Genomic DNA, 14,796 nt, shown 5'->3' with positions numbered 1-14,796 from the left:
ATCAGGGGTGGAGGTACCCCCCAAAACAAAAAATTCAATGGGTTAATATACATTCAGGTTCAGGTGGGAATGCCCAGGTACCTCCCCCAGGGAGGGAGTTTTACACTGCCTGATGCAACACTGTGGATCATGGCCAGTCCTCTGATGGACGGCCTCAATAATGAGTCTTGGGGTGTTCTGGGGTTTCTTTTAGCAGGGCATGTTGTGATACGACAAGGGATAATGGTTTTAAACTAAAAGAGGGTCAATTCACACTAGATATAAGGAAGGAATTTTTTATGATGAAGTGGTGGAATGCTGGAACAGGATTCCCAGAGAGGTGATGGATGTCCCATCCATGGAAACATTCAAGGTCAGGTTAGATGGGACTTTGAGCAACCTGTTCTAGCTGAAGATCTCCCTGCTCACTGTGGGAGCACTGGACTAGATGATCTTTCTTTTAAATCCTCCCATCTCTTTATACTCAAATAATTTTAAAAAAAGAAAAGTCCTGCAGTTCTGCAGCAGTCCTTAGGTAGCCTATATGTAGGGCTGCTACCAGCTCCATCAGAAAATCAATACATTGCATCTTGAGTAACATTTTTGTGGCTGTCATCTGCTCTTTGGCAAGTGCAGAGCACATCTGTCTTACCAGGACTGTTGTCATCCTTCTCTTGCAGGGACCACTGGGTTGCAGGCCCTTCTTCGGCAGGACTAAAGTGGCAGATGAGTCTCCTTTTCACCTGCAGTGTCCAACTACAGATACTGCATCCATAACACTCATCAGACTCCTCCCTGCCCTTGCCACAGGTCTTACCTTTCAGAGTAGTTACTGAGCTGGGCCCTGCACAGTGGCTCATTCATTTGGCTGTCATTAACCTTTCAGGAACAGAGAAATGTTCTTGCTGAAAAGTGGGCAAGCTCCTTACTGTCAGTGTTGCCCTCCACATTGCTCTCTTTGTTCAGAAAAGTAAATTGAGACTTGAGAGAAAAGCTCAAGATTCAGCAGGCCATCCCCAGTCGAACTCTCTGCCCTTAAAATGCTGCTGAAAATACTTCTATCAAAGATGTTTCCCACTTATGGGGCATAATTATAAGTTGTGTTCCTTTACAGCCAAAATCTTTGATCATGACAGAATTCAGTCTTAAGTTTAATAGAGTTTTAATTTTTTGACTTATTTTTATCTCCACAGTCCTTTGAGTCCTACTTCCACTGGGAGATAACGTGCTGACTGAACACATTTAGTTCTACCTTACAGATTCCCATAAGGCTGAAAACCCTTGCAGTTGAGCTTGGATCTCAGATACACTCTCTGCAAGGTGAGATTTACTGTGGCCTCAGGGGTTGTTCCATGTATCAGGAACTTGGCAGCACAGTGGAGATGCCCTGCCTGATGTGGCTTCCCACAGCAAAGCAATGTAGTTCATTGAGGAAGTCTTGGTGTGCCAGGGCATTGCCAGAGCTACTCATCAAAGGTTGGACCACAATTTCTTGGGCTGTTACAAATGGATTTTGCTGGCAATGTGTTATGTCCTCCAGGCCGTAATGACTTGCTTTGATGGCTTTGTCCCATCTTAGCTTTTACTGACAGTAAAATAAGGTTCTAACAGATAGCTGTATGGCTAACAGAAGGGACAGGTTATCTTCTGGCTGTGTGCAACTCCTCCAGAGTGCTGGCCTTATAATTGGAAATCTGGATTTGGACAGCCTCCTCAGGACGTGCAGATTTCTGTTTATTCAAACAGGTTTCTGTGCAGTGCAAGCAGCTTGGCAAAACAACACAGGATGCTCTTCCTGGGATCATTTTGTAAAGGAATGCATAAATCACCTGTTTTCAAGTCCTCGAAGGAATAGTATTGCTTTGAGGTAACTGCTTGCAAATGGTAGTAAATAACCATGTAATGGTCACATAGATGACTTTCAATTTTATTTTAAGTTAATGCAAACACAGGTTTCAGCTACTTTCTGCCTTCTGAAAGAATGGACCTTGATCCAGTAATAAAGTGTGCACAGCACTCTGGTTTTTTTATGCTGTCTTTGCTACCTGCCAGTGATGGTCACTGCCAGCAAGTTTTTCTTGTATGTAAAGTGGGGGGAAGTCTTATTGTAGTTATGGTAGAAAATCCATGTCTGTTAAATGAATTATGTTTCTGTATTGCAGTTAAAGTACTTGCAGGGAACGGTATTTGGACTCAAAAATGTGAAGTCAGTAACTTAGGACATTTAAAAGATTGCAGCTAAAGCCAAGAACATGGAAAACAAAACCTGAAATGCTTAGGATTTTTGGAAATTCCTCGCCTATAGCTCTCAAACTAGTCTAGGTCTTGTCAGATATAATATCTTGTCAGGATATTAAATGTGGGACTTTGTGAGCCTGAGCATTTCCAGAGACCTGCCCTGCATTTCAGTAATGTTGAAAGTTTATGTCAAAAGGCAAAAGTCTCAAAGGTTTTTTTATGTGGCACCTTGTTTCATTTTTTTTCCCTGCAGCTGCTAATTTTTTATAGGCTACAGGTGATCCATACCCTCTTCTCTTGGAGTCCAACTAGGAGTCTTCAGCTTGCTTTTGAAGCATTAAGCGAGGAGGAAACCATTCTAAAGCAAGGCTTGGCACATGTCCAGATGAGCCAAAAGTGTCAGTCTTTTTCCAGGGGCAAGACTCCAGCTGAAACTCAACATGTCTGTGATCTTGCAGTGCAGAAAAAGGGAACAACATGCCAAAAGGCTCTTGTGGCCGAGGGACTTGGGGTCAGGCTGGAGCTAGGAAACCTTGGGGCATCTTGTGTAATAGACAGCACCTTCCTGGATTATTGCTTTGTGATTTTTCCTGCAGGTCATGATCAGGTGGGTAAAACACTGTCCCACCCCAGGATGCCTGTGTGTTACATGCTGGCAGGGCAGTGCTGCAGCCACCGAGAGCTGCGTTCCCCATGCAGGAAGGGTTCAGGTGGCAGCACATTCCACATGCTGCCCCACTGCCTCCTGTCCCTGCTGTGCCCTAGTGTATGCCATTGCAGGTTGGAATGCAGCGAAATGGAGAGGGGCCTCCAGCTTCACTGTGTTTCTGCATGGTTCTGTCATGTGGAATTGCTTTCAGATCTCATCCCCTGATAATTTTGTGTGGCTTGGGTTTTTTTAAATATTATTCATCAAGCTTCAGGTTGAAAAGCACTTAGATGGAGCAACCACCTGTTCCTGTTAATGAGCAGCCCTTATATTGCAAGGGCTCATGGAGAACAAAATCTGCTGTTCAGTTAGATACAGGTACAGTACTTAACTGCAGGGCAGTGTCCACATCTCACACAGAGCAGGAAGGCCAGCAATCTGTCTGCCACAGTCTCTGATTCTCCCTGGAGAGCTTCAGTATAAAATTCTTCAATTCACGGGGCATTTAAAATGAATTTAAAAATTGGCCATCCATGCTACATTAAACGCTGCTTGGAATATTGACAGGCTTTTATATACAGAAATACTTTAGTTTATACTAGGCCAGTGGCTTAGGAATATCTCTCCTATCTCTTCACCACTTAGTCTTGCTGGTAATTATTTATGTGCAAAGCAGAAAGGTACTGAAAAGAGACTTCAGGTGTAAGAGAGGCTGGAGCAAAGTCCCAGAGAAATCGGAAGGTAGCAAGAGGGTGACAAAGTAGGAATGAGCTGTAGTTGCTTGGAGGACATGAAAAAGCAGACATGCAAGACCAGTGAACATAGAGTCTTGTACAGTAAGGATGGCAACTGGGCAAATCCAGGCTTGTTCCTGGCTCAGTATGTATCACTTTGACTGTTTCAGAAGAGCTCCAGCTCTTAAGCAGCCTGAGAACAAATAAACCTGGTCGTGGCATTTCCTTCATCCATGCTAGAAAGCTTTACTGTGCTGCGGTGACTAGCCAGTACAGTGCAAAAACCTCTTTTGTAGGGCAGCTTTATTTAACTTTTGAAAAAATAAGGTCAGAAATTTAGGGCAATTAGTGCAAGCAAAGCTCAGCAGGTTCACATCTCCCTTATGCAACCAGATCTCTAATTACTATCCGCATATTTTAAACACTTTATACAGTCCTTCGAAATACAATTTTTCTCTGACTACACTCTTGTGTGCTGTTTCTTGGATTTTTTTAGCAGTTGAGAGCTGCATATGTTTTCTGTCTTAATATGTAATTCTCTCCCTACTTCATCTTCAATAACATATTTGAGTAAATTTTGCTGTTTATTTACAATTGCATTTGGAATTATGGGTTGTAACTTGAGTAAGCTGGACGGTTAGGAAACCAAAATGAGCTTTTGAATTATACAGATTAAGCACAAAACTTTAGATACATGTTTCATGGGTAAGCAGTTTATTACATTTGTAGACCTGCTCTGTTGAAGGCATGTGTTTTTGAGAGTTGAGGCTGATTCTAATGTCATCAAATTTGTTCTGTATGTTTCTAATGTGTCCCTTTGTCTTGTTTACACAGAGACTTTGCTTACGTGGCAAGAGACAAAGACACAAGAATTCTGAAATGTCATGTGTTTCGATGTGACACACCTGCAAAAGCCATTGCTACAAGTTTACACGAAATCTGCTCAAAGGCAAGTGGATTTAAAATCAGCTGCGTTTGTCTGTTCAGAGGTCCCTAAGCCTTATACATGTAATCAGTGGTTGTATGCAGTGTTAGTTTAGTTTATATAACTGGCAATGAGAAACAGCACAGAGAATTTGTGAGGAAAAGAACACAAATGGATGGGAATTATGGGAGAGTGGGCATTTAGATTTGAGGAGGATGATATGTGCTTTTGATTCGACAAGTGTGTATAGAGACCAAAGGCTTTCCTGAATAATAAAGAAGCTGCAGGTTCAAAATGGAAAGAGAACACAGAGGTTCAATTAATTATAAACAATGATGTTAAACTCCATAAATGAATCAGACCTTGTTTGAATGGTGTTATTCAATGGTACTATCCTGCAGGACACAGAGGAAAATAGTTGCTAACTGTATTTAAAAAATCATGGGGGAAGAGGGGTTTAAGGTACTCTAGTTATATATACTAGAGGATATGTTCCTGCTCTGATAGTGTTGTCCATAATACTGGGGAGGAGTGTTCTTTTCGGTCATTCTACCTTACAGATTTGACACCATTCCCTGGCTATTAATTTTGGTTTTCTTGGATGATCAGTTATGAGTCTCCTCTGTACAGTCATTTCATGCATCAGCAACAATGCAGCACATCCTTTACAGAGGGCAATCTGATTGAAGTGCTTTACAAAGAGGAAGTTAAAACTAATCTACTTGAAACTCTTCTTTTATTTTTTGTTGAGATGTGGTGGATTTGAGACTGCCCCTTTTTAAAAATATCATGTTGCTCTTTTTGGTTTTCCTTAAAGCATGTTAGTTTGCATCATGGAAAAAGTGGGCTGTGGGGATGAATAACCTTATCAGTTATCCCTGTGTAACTTGTCTCGTCATGAGTCACAGCTTTTCTAGAAATGCTAGTTAGAAAACCTTCAGGTTTTAAAATTCTGCTGTATGACTGTCATTTGCTTTTTACATTTTGTCTTCATGTTAGTGAATGGAATCAGTGATGCCAAACCCTCCTCTGTAGCCAGTTGCATAGGCTAAAAATCTTTTGGTTTTGCAACACTGAAGACATGGTACTGAACTTTTTTGTGGTGTTTCATGCAAGCAAGGTTGAGTCTTTACACAGGGTGCATACTGTAACCCTCTGGGCACCACAGTTATGCCTGAGGCAGAAGGTAGCCCATCAACTGTGCAAAGCCTGGCAGGTTTGTCCAGGTTTGGGTGCCAGAGGGAGTGCCAGTGGCAGCACTCGGGGTGCTGCTCAGGTTGGTCAAGGAGCTGCAGGCTGTGCTTGGTGAATTTTAACATCAGCACTGCAGCAGTGGCTGACTGGAGACCTGTTACGTTCTTCCCAGTTATCCTCCAACTCCCCAACTCACACAGATGTTTCCAGCAAGTCTAGCAGGGAAAAACATGCTACACAGGCCCTACCACTGCTGCTTTTATCCTGTAAGGTCAACATCAAGTAAATGCCATGGTAGCTTTACACAGGAATATCAGAAAGGGAGTAGAGCTGTCACATAAGTAACTATGACATGAAACTTCTGACACTAATTTTGGATAAGAGAACAACTAGGCATTTAAAACCATAGCTAACAGTAACACAGTTAATTCAGCAATAGATGTAATCCTGATCCAGGAAAACACTTGGCTTGTGTTCACATGCTGTACCTCTTTACTGAGTCAGGGTTTCTTCCTAAGCTACTGTGTATAATTTTTCATCAGAGGGCAGGAATATTCCCATATGTCCCTGCAACAGAAAATACTTTCAGAATATAAAACCTAAAAAAAAAAAGGAGGAGGGCAGAGGAGAGAAATTTGCTAGAAGCCTTTTCAGACCAAGTGTCATCTGCTGTAACACCAGTTATCTTTATAGCTTAATTACAATGAACAGTCATAACATAAAGAAGCAGATACCTATGGTTTATATACGAGCTTTGGAAAACCTCTGTTAGCTTCCCTGGATCCTTTCTCAGTCATATATTTGTAGTGAATAGCCATCCAAAATGTTTATTTACAAGTGGGGCTTTTTTCCTCTTTTGCTAGTACTACACATTTTGAGGGAAGGATATGTTGTATTTTGCACAGGATTTCTAATTCCAGAATAAACATAAAAATGGAGGAAAAAAGTTTACACAGCAGAAGATAGTTCAGAGAGGAACATGCATAATGAACACCTTCTTCTCTGTGTGTTAAATATTTATGTTTCTTGGTCTATTACTCCTCACTATAATTTTGCTCTTGATAAAAATGACTAGTTTTTTTCCTCCTCAACCTCTCTTTCATCTAGGCTTGGACACCACCTAGGTTCTTTATGTATTTAAGGAATGGTGAATGAAGTGGAGTAAAATTAAAGTTGTTAAAAGAATAACCTGCTTAGTCATGTACCTTCTGACTTATTTCAGATTTCAGAAGCTAGGGTTATAATAGGGGTAAATTTATAGTTGCTGCTGTACTATATATTTTTTTTTAAATGCTGTATTATCACTGTCTTCTTCAGATTATGGCTGAACGGAAGAATGCTAAAGCTATGGCTTGCAGCTCATTGCAAGATAGGACAAATGTCACCCTTGATGTTCCTCTGCAAGGTACTGTGTGTTACAGCTAGTATCCTCAGGATGGTGCTATTTCAGATAAGTTTTGTTTCTGATGCAGCTTTTGACCAAAATTGAGCATATTGGGGGGAGAAGTCAGGAGTGTAATCCTGCCTTTTAATTAATGTATCTGACTGGTGGTAATCTGTTCCTGTTTCACTTTAAGTATTTTTCTTGGTTATATTGACAGTTATGGACTCCTGCTCAGTTATGTCAACTTGTCCATTTCCTCTTTTATTTTGAAATGCAAGTGTTGCAAACACAGTCTTACTTATTTGTGGCTACTCAGAATATTGTCCTTTTCAAATCAAAATACCTCCTGACTTGAGACTGCACCAGTTGGCCAGATCTTCCTTAAAACCAGAATATACTCCAGTTAATAACTCGGATTCAGAAAAGCCATAGGAGAATTCCTCCTAGGTTTCAGCATCTATTTCAGCAACTTCTATTTCAGCAAGGGTGCAAGCGGGTTGTCATCCAGCTGAAGAGCCTTTTGCACACTCTACTGCATGGTAGAAGGAAGTTGCCTTTGCGTGCCATTATTAGTCATATCTTAGTAGTTGCTGTTTTGAAAGGATTTCAGGAGAACAAATACACTTTGTGTTAGCTTTACAGCAAATTATACACTTCTAGATCCACCAGGTTGTACTGAATGTCTTACTCCTAATCCATACATCAGCTTGTGCAATGGTCTGTGTAATGTGTACTGTTCAGGCAGTAGTATTGATTACTTGGAGACTGTTTAACATATTAGCAAGGATTAAAAGCAGATTCCAGATTTTACATAGTTATTGCAGTGAAACTTAGGTCTGTGTATCTCAAAGACCCATTCATCTGTATTTTCTGCATTTTAATATGCCAGCCATATAATGTGATTTTATTCTTAGCATAGGCCAAAAATTCCTTTAGAAATTATTGAGGCTTGTTCTTGTTAGAAGGAGTAAAAATTTATTTTAATCAATGCAATAGCATCACAGTACAATTAATGGATAAACAGTTCTTGTTATTGATTAAATAAAAGTGTTTTTTCCTGCTGTGAATGCTGATTAACAGAAATTGACTTTTGTTCCCATGCAGTAGATTTCCCAACACCAAAGACAGAACTGGTACAGAAGTTCCACGTCCAGTACCTGGGCATGCTACCTGTAGCTAAACCTGTAGGTATGTAACACTTAAGTGAATTCCAAAGTACCTTGCTTAAATTCTAATGGTTTGTCAACTGCCAGTGCATGATTTTTGAAGGGTAGCAACTCTTCTGTTTCAGTCATATGAATCAAGCATGAAGACATCTAATATTCAGGGCATCATATGAACATGTGTTTTGCAAACAGTATTCTGGGAGCTGCCCAGAAGGTGAAGTTTCTTTCAGCTTTCTCTGAATATGAGCTCTGCTACTAATGAGAAGGGCCCTAAAGAACTGAAACAGTACAAAAACTAAACAAGATGCTATCCTGGTTTTTTTTATATGCCAGAGGCATCTGTTTTGGTTTTTCAGATGGAGAAATACAACTTCACAATACTTTCTTCCATTATCAAATTAATTTTAATAAGACATCCAAAACAATCTGTTTTCTATACTATGTGTGAAGATAAAAAAATCTGTTATTGTTTACATATATTATTTTTCACTATTGCATTTTATTCTGTTTTAGGAATGGATACTCTGAACAATGCCATTGAAAGTCTAATGGCTTCCTCTAGCAAAGATGACTGGATGCCAGTTACCATGAATGTTGCTGATGCTACTGTCACAGTCATCAATGAAAGAGTAAGGCAGACTGTGTTGTTTTAAACACAGTTAACATAGTATGAGTGTTGAAAACCAGGAACACGGAAATGCTAGTAGGGTTAATGTAAACTAAAATTCATTTGCTTATTTTGCATTTTATTTCTTTCCAGAGTCTGCAGAGGCTCTTACTGCTCATTTCAGCTTCAGTTTTCTTTATCATTCCAAGCATCTTCTCAGAAATAAATTATTTTAAGTATTCATTAGATATTCAAATTCAGTGTTTTACTTTCCAGGAATTTTGAGCCTAAAATGTAGGTTAAACCCGAAGTAGCAATCCTAAATTCCAAACTACATTTGCCTTATTCTTGGTACAGAAGCCAAGAGTAATATAAAAGTCTGTGTTACAGAAGAAAATGTAGAGCATTTTCCATAGAGTTTAATACAGTGATTACTAATGCAGTCTTTTATATATGTCTTTCTATGAGCTACTAAACCAACATCTCTATAACATACCAATGATAGGGGAGTATGTTTTGGGGTCATTATAGCCATGTTGTTTTGTTTCTTCACAAAACAAGCAGCTTTTAAAATGTACAACATTTTAAAATTTTGCAGTAATGCTCAAAGCCTCGGTTTTCTGGTGACAACCTAGAAGAGGAGATCCAGCCCAGGCTTGGGCACGCTTGGTTTATGTAGCTAGATAAGAAGGAGTTACAATACTGTAGCAGTATATCCTCCCATTGAATCGAAATTGAAAGTTCCACAGAGTATCCAGTAGTAATGATCAATCCTTTGATTTGTGACCAGAATGAAGAGGAAGTCATGGTGGAGTGTCGTGTGCGGTTCCTGTCCTTCATGGGAGTAGGCAAAGACATCCACACGTTCGCCTTCATTATGGACACAGGAAACCAGCATTTTGAGTGCCATGTTTTTTGGTGTGAACCAAATGCAGGCAATGTATCAGAAGCTGTTCAGGCTGCTTGTATGGTAAGTGAGCTTCTTCAAAGGCATCTAATAGCACTTAAGATTTTCACTGCCTCCATAAATTGTTTTTTTCAAATTTGCAGTTATATTAATTTCAAGGCAGAGAAAAGAAAGATAAAAATAGGAATTGATATTATGATATATTTAATCAATTAAAATCCAAACATTTTAATGTTTAAAGTGCCAGCTTAGTGAACAATGCCCCTTTAATAATTTTCTCTCCTAACCTCTGCAACAATCTATGTAAATTAGAAATCTTTTCTTTCACTAAACAAGTTATCTGATGCCAGAAAAACATTTTTCTTGGAGTTGTGTTATGAAATCCAGTGGCAATACAGTGAATATAACCCTTGTTCTAGAGTAGCTGAACCCAGAAAACTTACTTTTCAGTTTTCAAATGGGTATTTATATGATTTAATATCTGTTGTGTGCTAATGGACAGTTTTTGCCCAAACACTGACAGACCAATTTCCCATTTACTTCAGCCGAGCTTTTTGTCACAGCCAAAACAGAGGTTTGACTGTATTTAATGAGAAAATGCTAAAAGTGTATTTTAAATGGTCTGTGAAGTTATTTGATCCAGTAATGACTGCAGAATGGCTTTGTTTTGTTGCAGTTACGGTATCAGAAGTGCTTAGTAGCCAGACCTCCTTCACAGAAAGTTCGGCCGCCCCCACCTCCTGCAGACTCGGTGACCAGAAGAGTTACCACTAACGTAAAAAGAGGAGTCTTGTCTCTCATTGACACTTTGAAACAGAAACGTCCGGTCACTGAGATGCCATAGCTGCGTACGAGAGAAGATTCTCCTAACGTTTGACTGAAGATAACAGGAGCCACACTACGGAAAATGAATGGACGATGTCTGACCTTCCATTTCAGTTGCTGATGCTTTCTCTTCAGAGAATTTACCCCTATCAAAACAATGTTAGACAAGCATGTTCTCTCATTCTTGCCACCATTGTGTGATACGAAAAGAAGCATGAATAATTTTTTTGCTGTCAGTGAGTTACATCATGGGCAATGGAAGGTCTGTTTGATTGTAAATACATGAACATTATGTAAACTCACCGAAAAAAGAATATGGCCACATCCCTCCCAGTGAACTCATGCTAAAGTCCTTGGAGTGAATGATGCCTGAGTTAAAAGTTTCACCTTCTTGAGCTGGATTTGTCACAAACCAATCCTAAATCCTACAGCACTTTGCTCTGTTTTCAACACTGGAATAGGTACCAAGTATTAGCTACCACTGAATTACTGTAGATTAAATACCAAGTTTTATTTTTTACAGAATTACACCTGTTAGTTTTGAATTGTTTGTCAGCATTGGTCTAGCAACTACTTTAACATCTTCCTGACATGCTTTTGAATCATAGTGTCATTATGTCATCTTCTGGTTACACATTATGGTCTTACAGAAGAATTGTGTTTAAAACCAAACCAATGATGAAAAATCCAGAAGTGTTTTCAGTAATTGAGTTGCAGGATGATCCACTGAAGCTTTTCAGCTTTAAATATACAAATTCAACTACTGGCTGTTAAATTTATTCTCCTAAATCTATCATTAATTCATCAAAAATACTGTTTGTTTCACGGAGGGCTCAAACCAATCAGGAATAAGAAAGTAGTTAGTGATTTTATTGTCTTACAACTTTTATAGAGACTAAACTATTCAATACCTTTTCTATACAAGTGTTTGATGAAATGTTCAGTTCAGTGTCTGATTGCGTAATTCTCCCTTCCCCTCAGTTTGTTGCTGAATACTTAGCAGGCCAGAAGAAGAACAATTAAATTTCTTGTTACTTACAAAATTTCATGAAATTTATTTTACTTTTAACCCTCTTGTAACAAAATCAGAAGAGAGTTGTTTTTTAACAGGATGGTGTTTCACTGAGCTAGTACAATTGGATTTCAATGCTTTTGCTCCAAAGACTTAATCTAATTGATTTTCTTTACACACCTGCAGACCCTCACAAATCAGCCCAGCCTTGCCCTTGAAATTGTACTTCAGGCTAATTTTGAAATGCAGTCATGCATCTTCAGTCTCTCCCTTTGTCATCTTCTGTCTAGACCTACAGATTGGTACAAATTCTGGAAATGGAACATTAAGTATGTTTAACTAGTGTTAAAAATGTTTTGCATCCATTTATAGCTAGGTTCCAAACTCTAAGTGTCTCCCAAGTCTCCAAATCTTGTCATACTCCAATGATAAAGGAGCATTGACAAAGTTCTTGTTACAATAACTCTTTTTTTTATTTTACTATGCAAGAGACTGTTATAAACAAACTATTTTCTTTTTTATTTCCTTGTTTGAAGAAATTAATGACCACACCTGGCAAAGTAACTTAGGAACACAACAGGAAAAGAATGATGATTCAAGAAATTTCTGCATTGAAAAATGCAGGAACATCATTACTAAACTTAGCGTGATGTATGAGCAAGTGTCAGGTAAAGGCTGGCTATGCAACTATTGTAATTAAATTTAGCTTTCTGCAATACCCTCTGAAGAGCTGATCCTCTCTGGATCTCAGATCTCTTCATGACCACGATTCTGCACCTCAGGCACTGAAGCAACTCATTCCCCTCTCAAGGCTCACGCTCTTGCCACTTCCTTTGCACCTCTATTACTGGTACAGCTGGAGAAGCTGCTTATACTGAGTAGACAGGGAGAGCTGGAGAGGAGGGGATGCAAACAAACCCACCCCCTTTAGCAGTACCAGTGGTTTAACTGACCATGGAGCCAGATCACAAAGCATGGGGATGGCAGCTTGCATATAGCTTCTATAGTTTCCAATATTGATCCCAGTCACCTCTGTTAGGAGCAGCATACAAATTCACTTCCTATCAGAGAATCACAGAACTGTCTGGTTTGGAAGAGACCTTAAAGGTCGTCTAGTTCCAAACCCCTGTCAGGGGGGCACTTTTTGCTAGATGAAGTTGCCCATCCAACCTGGCCTCGTGCATTTCCAGGGATGACTGCTCTCAAACTGTGGTGGCTAACACCATACCCTTAGGTAGGATTGTGAAGTTAAGAGACAAAAGTTTCCTTGTTCATCATTGTGCTAGTGATTTACATTTTATTTTATTTTAAATTAAATATTTTGACAGTGTCTTTTTAAAGTTCCAGCTGACAATGTCATGATTTCGGATTGGCAACTGTTGTACAACAGTGAATTAATTTTAAACAGTATAATTAAATTTTGTAATTACATCTGCACAGTGCTGATTCTCCCCAAGAGAGATCCAGACTCTCTTTAACTAAACCAACACTTAGCAAACAGCAGTGTAAAGGTTCTACATCCGTGTTGTCAAGGCTAGGAACATCTGGTTAGCTTTCATTAGCAATGTGTGCAACTGCAGGCAGGGCTGAGGAGAAGACGGAAGGGTATTTGAAAAGCCGTACATCACTAGCCAGTGTATGTTTGAAGAGGTTTATGTCTGTTAACAAAATGCTGTTGATTTTGCAAATATTTAAGTAGTGTGCTTGATGATCTGACTATATGTGGCCTTTTTGCTTCAGTAGAGCTCCTTATTATCCAAACGATTTAATATGCACCCAAGTGTTTGCAGAATCAGAGCCTAATATTGCAAAGCCTATTATCTTTTGTTTAACAGTATATTCAGACACTCTTTTTACCATGGCCAAAAAAGTATGTATGGGGGGTGTGTGTGTTTGAGCAACTGCAACTGTTCTAGTTGATGTTATAGCAACCCTTCAGTTATCTATGCATTTTTTATAATACCTAGTGATTCTGTAGGCCGGCAGCCATGTTCACTATGCCTTGTATGTCTGATGCCATATTCTAACTTAACCTGTTAAATACAGCTTAAAATATTTTTATTTATTCTATTTTTACTGAAGTATCTTGCATTATTATGTTTATGTATTGTCTTTATTGGATGTGCTCTTGTAACATTCTCCACTCTGTATACTATACGTTGCCTAAAAAAAGGCAGGCTTTGTAATTACTTGTAGTCACATTTTCATTGAAGTCTGTAGAAGAATCATGTAAAGCAAAGCTAGTATCTTCATTTTTTTCAATGCTAGTAGTAAGTTAGAGTAAGTATCATGTGTCAGTCAGTCATGCCATTAACACACTCCCTTGCTGAAGCAAGGAGATTTATCTTCACAGTCAATGACTAATAGATAAAAGCCTTTCTTTTGAAATCTGTAGTGCTGGCTGTAGGTTTTATTTAAGCCACTTACTGTTTCATTTAAAGGGGAGCAAGGAGATATGGGAGTTGCAAGGCTACGGAGGCTATCTACAGGGCAGTTAACTGGGAATAACAAAAAGAGCATAGGAATGGCATAGAATCCATTCACAGTAAAACGAGGTTTAGTGATATACTTCCTGTGCAGAGTCACCTGTACCTACAGAAATATTATGCCCTTTAGTGGCAGAGGAACAAAAATTATGGAGTATCTAATAGCTTACACCAGTTCTCTGTCACTAAGAATTCTACATTTCTTAATTTTATTAAGCATTTCATGGATCATTTACCATGGAATCTAAAAGTGTTAGTACATCACCCATGGAAAAGAGAATGTTCTCATTTCAAGAGCCAGTATGGGCTCAGCATTTCAGCATTACCACTGAATGCATTACTCCTTTCTTGGGCATGTTAATTAACACATTGCCACAATGTGTGCTGTCCCATCAGCCAATGCAGGTTTGATTTAACAGCAGTAAGAAACAAGGAAACACACCACTGTTTATTAGCAGAGCCCAGTCTTACATAAAAGTACCTGACTGACAATGGAAAGGACAATTTTCCCTGCTGTTGACCACTTCTCCACATTTAAGTGTAATCTGTTCTGAGAATAAATTTAGCTACATAAAGTGATTGTCTCAACTGTTACTGCTCCATGAAACTGTGAAATTATTTTGTTCAAAATGGTGGTTGAGGGAAGGGAAAAACATACTGGTGGTTTAGAGGCAATAGCAGTACAATAAA

At 39.1% G+C, this 14,796-nt stretch overlaps 1 protein-coding gene across 18 annotated transcripts in view; it reads left to right on the top strand.

The window, feature by feature from the left end:
- Positions 1 to 14,685, top strand: part of APBB2 (amyloid beta precursor protein binding family B member 2) — a 169,610-nt gene extending 154,925 nt beyond the window's left edge. For 16 of the 18 annotated variants that reach the window (XM_048302830.1, XM_048302834.1, XM_048302828.1 and 13 more), the window contains 6 exons: positions 4,435 to 4,549; positions 7,037 to 7,124; positions 8,208 to 8,291; positions 8,783 to 8,898; positions 9,667 to 9,846; positions 10,460 to 14,685. In XM_048302830.1, the coding sequence (XP_048158787.1) occupies positions 4,435 to 4,549; positions 7,037 to 7,124; positions 8,208 to 8,291; positions 8,783 to 8,898; positions 9,667 to 9,846; positions 10,460 to 10,627 (751 nt within the window). In that variant the 3' untranslated portion in view covers positions 10,628 to 14,685. The remainder of the gene's footprint in view (positions 1 to 4,434; positions 4,550 to 7,036; positions 7,125 to 8,207; positions 8,292 to 8,782; positions 8,899 to 9,666; positions 9,847 to 10,459) is intronic. The other 2 variants (XM_048302833.1, XM_048302843.1) reach the window with 1 other exon arrangement.
- Positions 14,686 to 14,796: the final 111 nt, after the last annotated feature.

This window comes from Corvus hawaiiensis, chromosome 5 (genome assembly GCF_020740725.1).
Source record: "Corvus hawaiiensis isolate bCorHaw1 chromosome 5, bCorHaw1.pri.cur, whole genome shotgun sequence".
Taxonomy (NCBI): Eukaryota; Metazoa; Chordata; class Aves; order Passeriformes; family Corvidae; genus Corvus; species Corvus hawaiiensis.
Note: the sequence above shows the minus strand (reverse complement) of the source record. Positions and strands in the feature narration are given on the sequence as shown.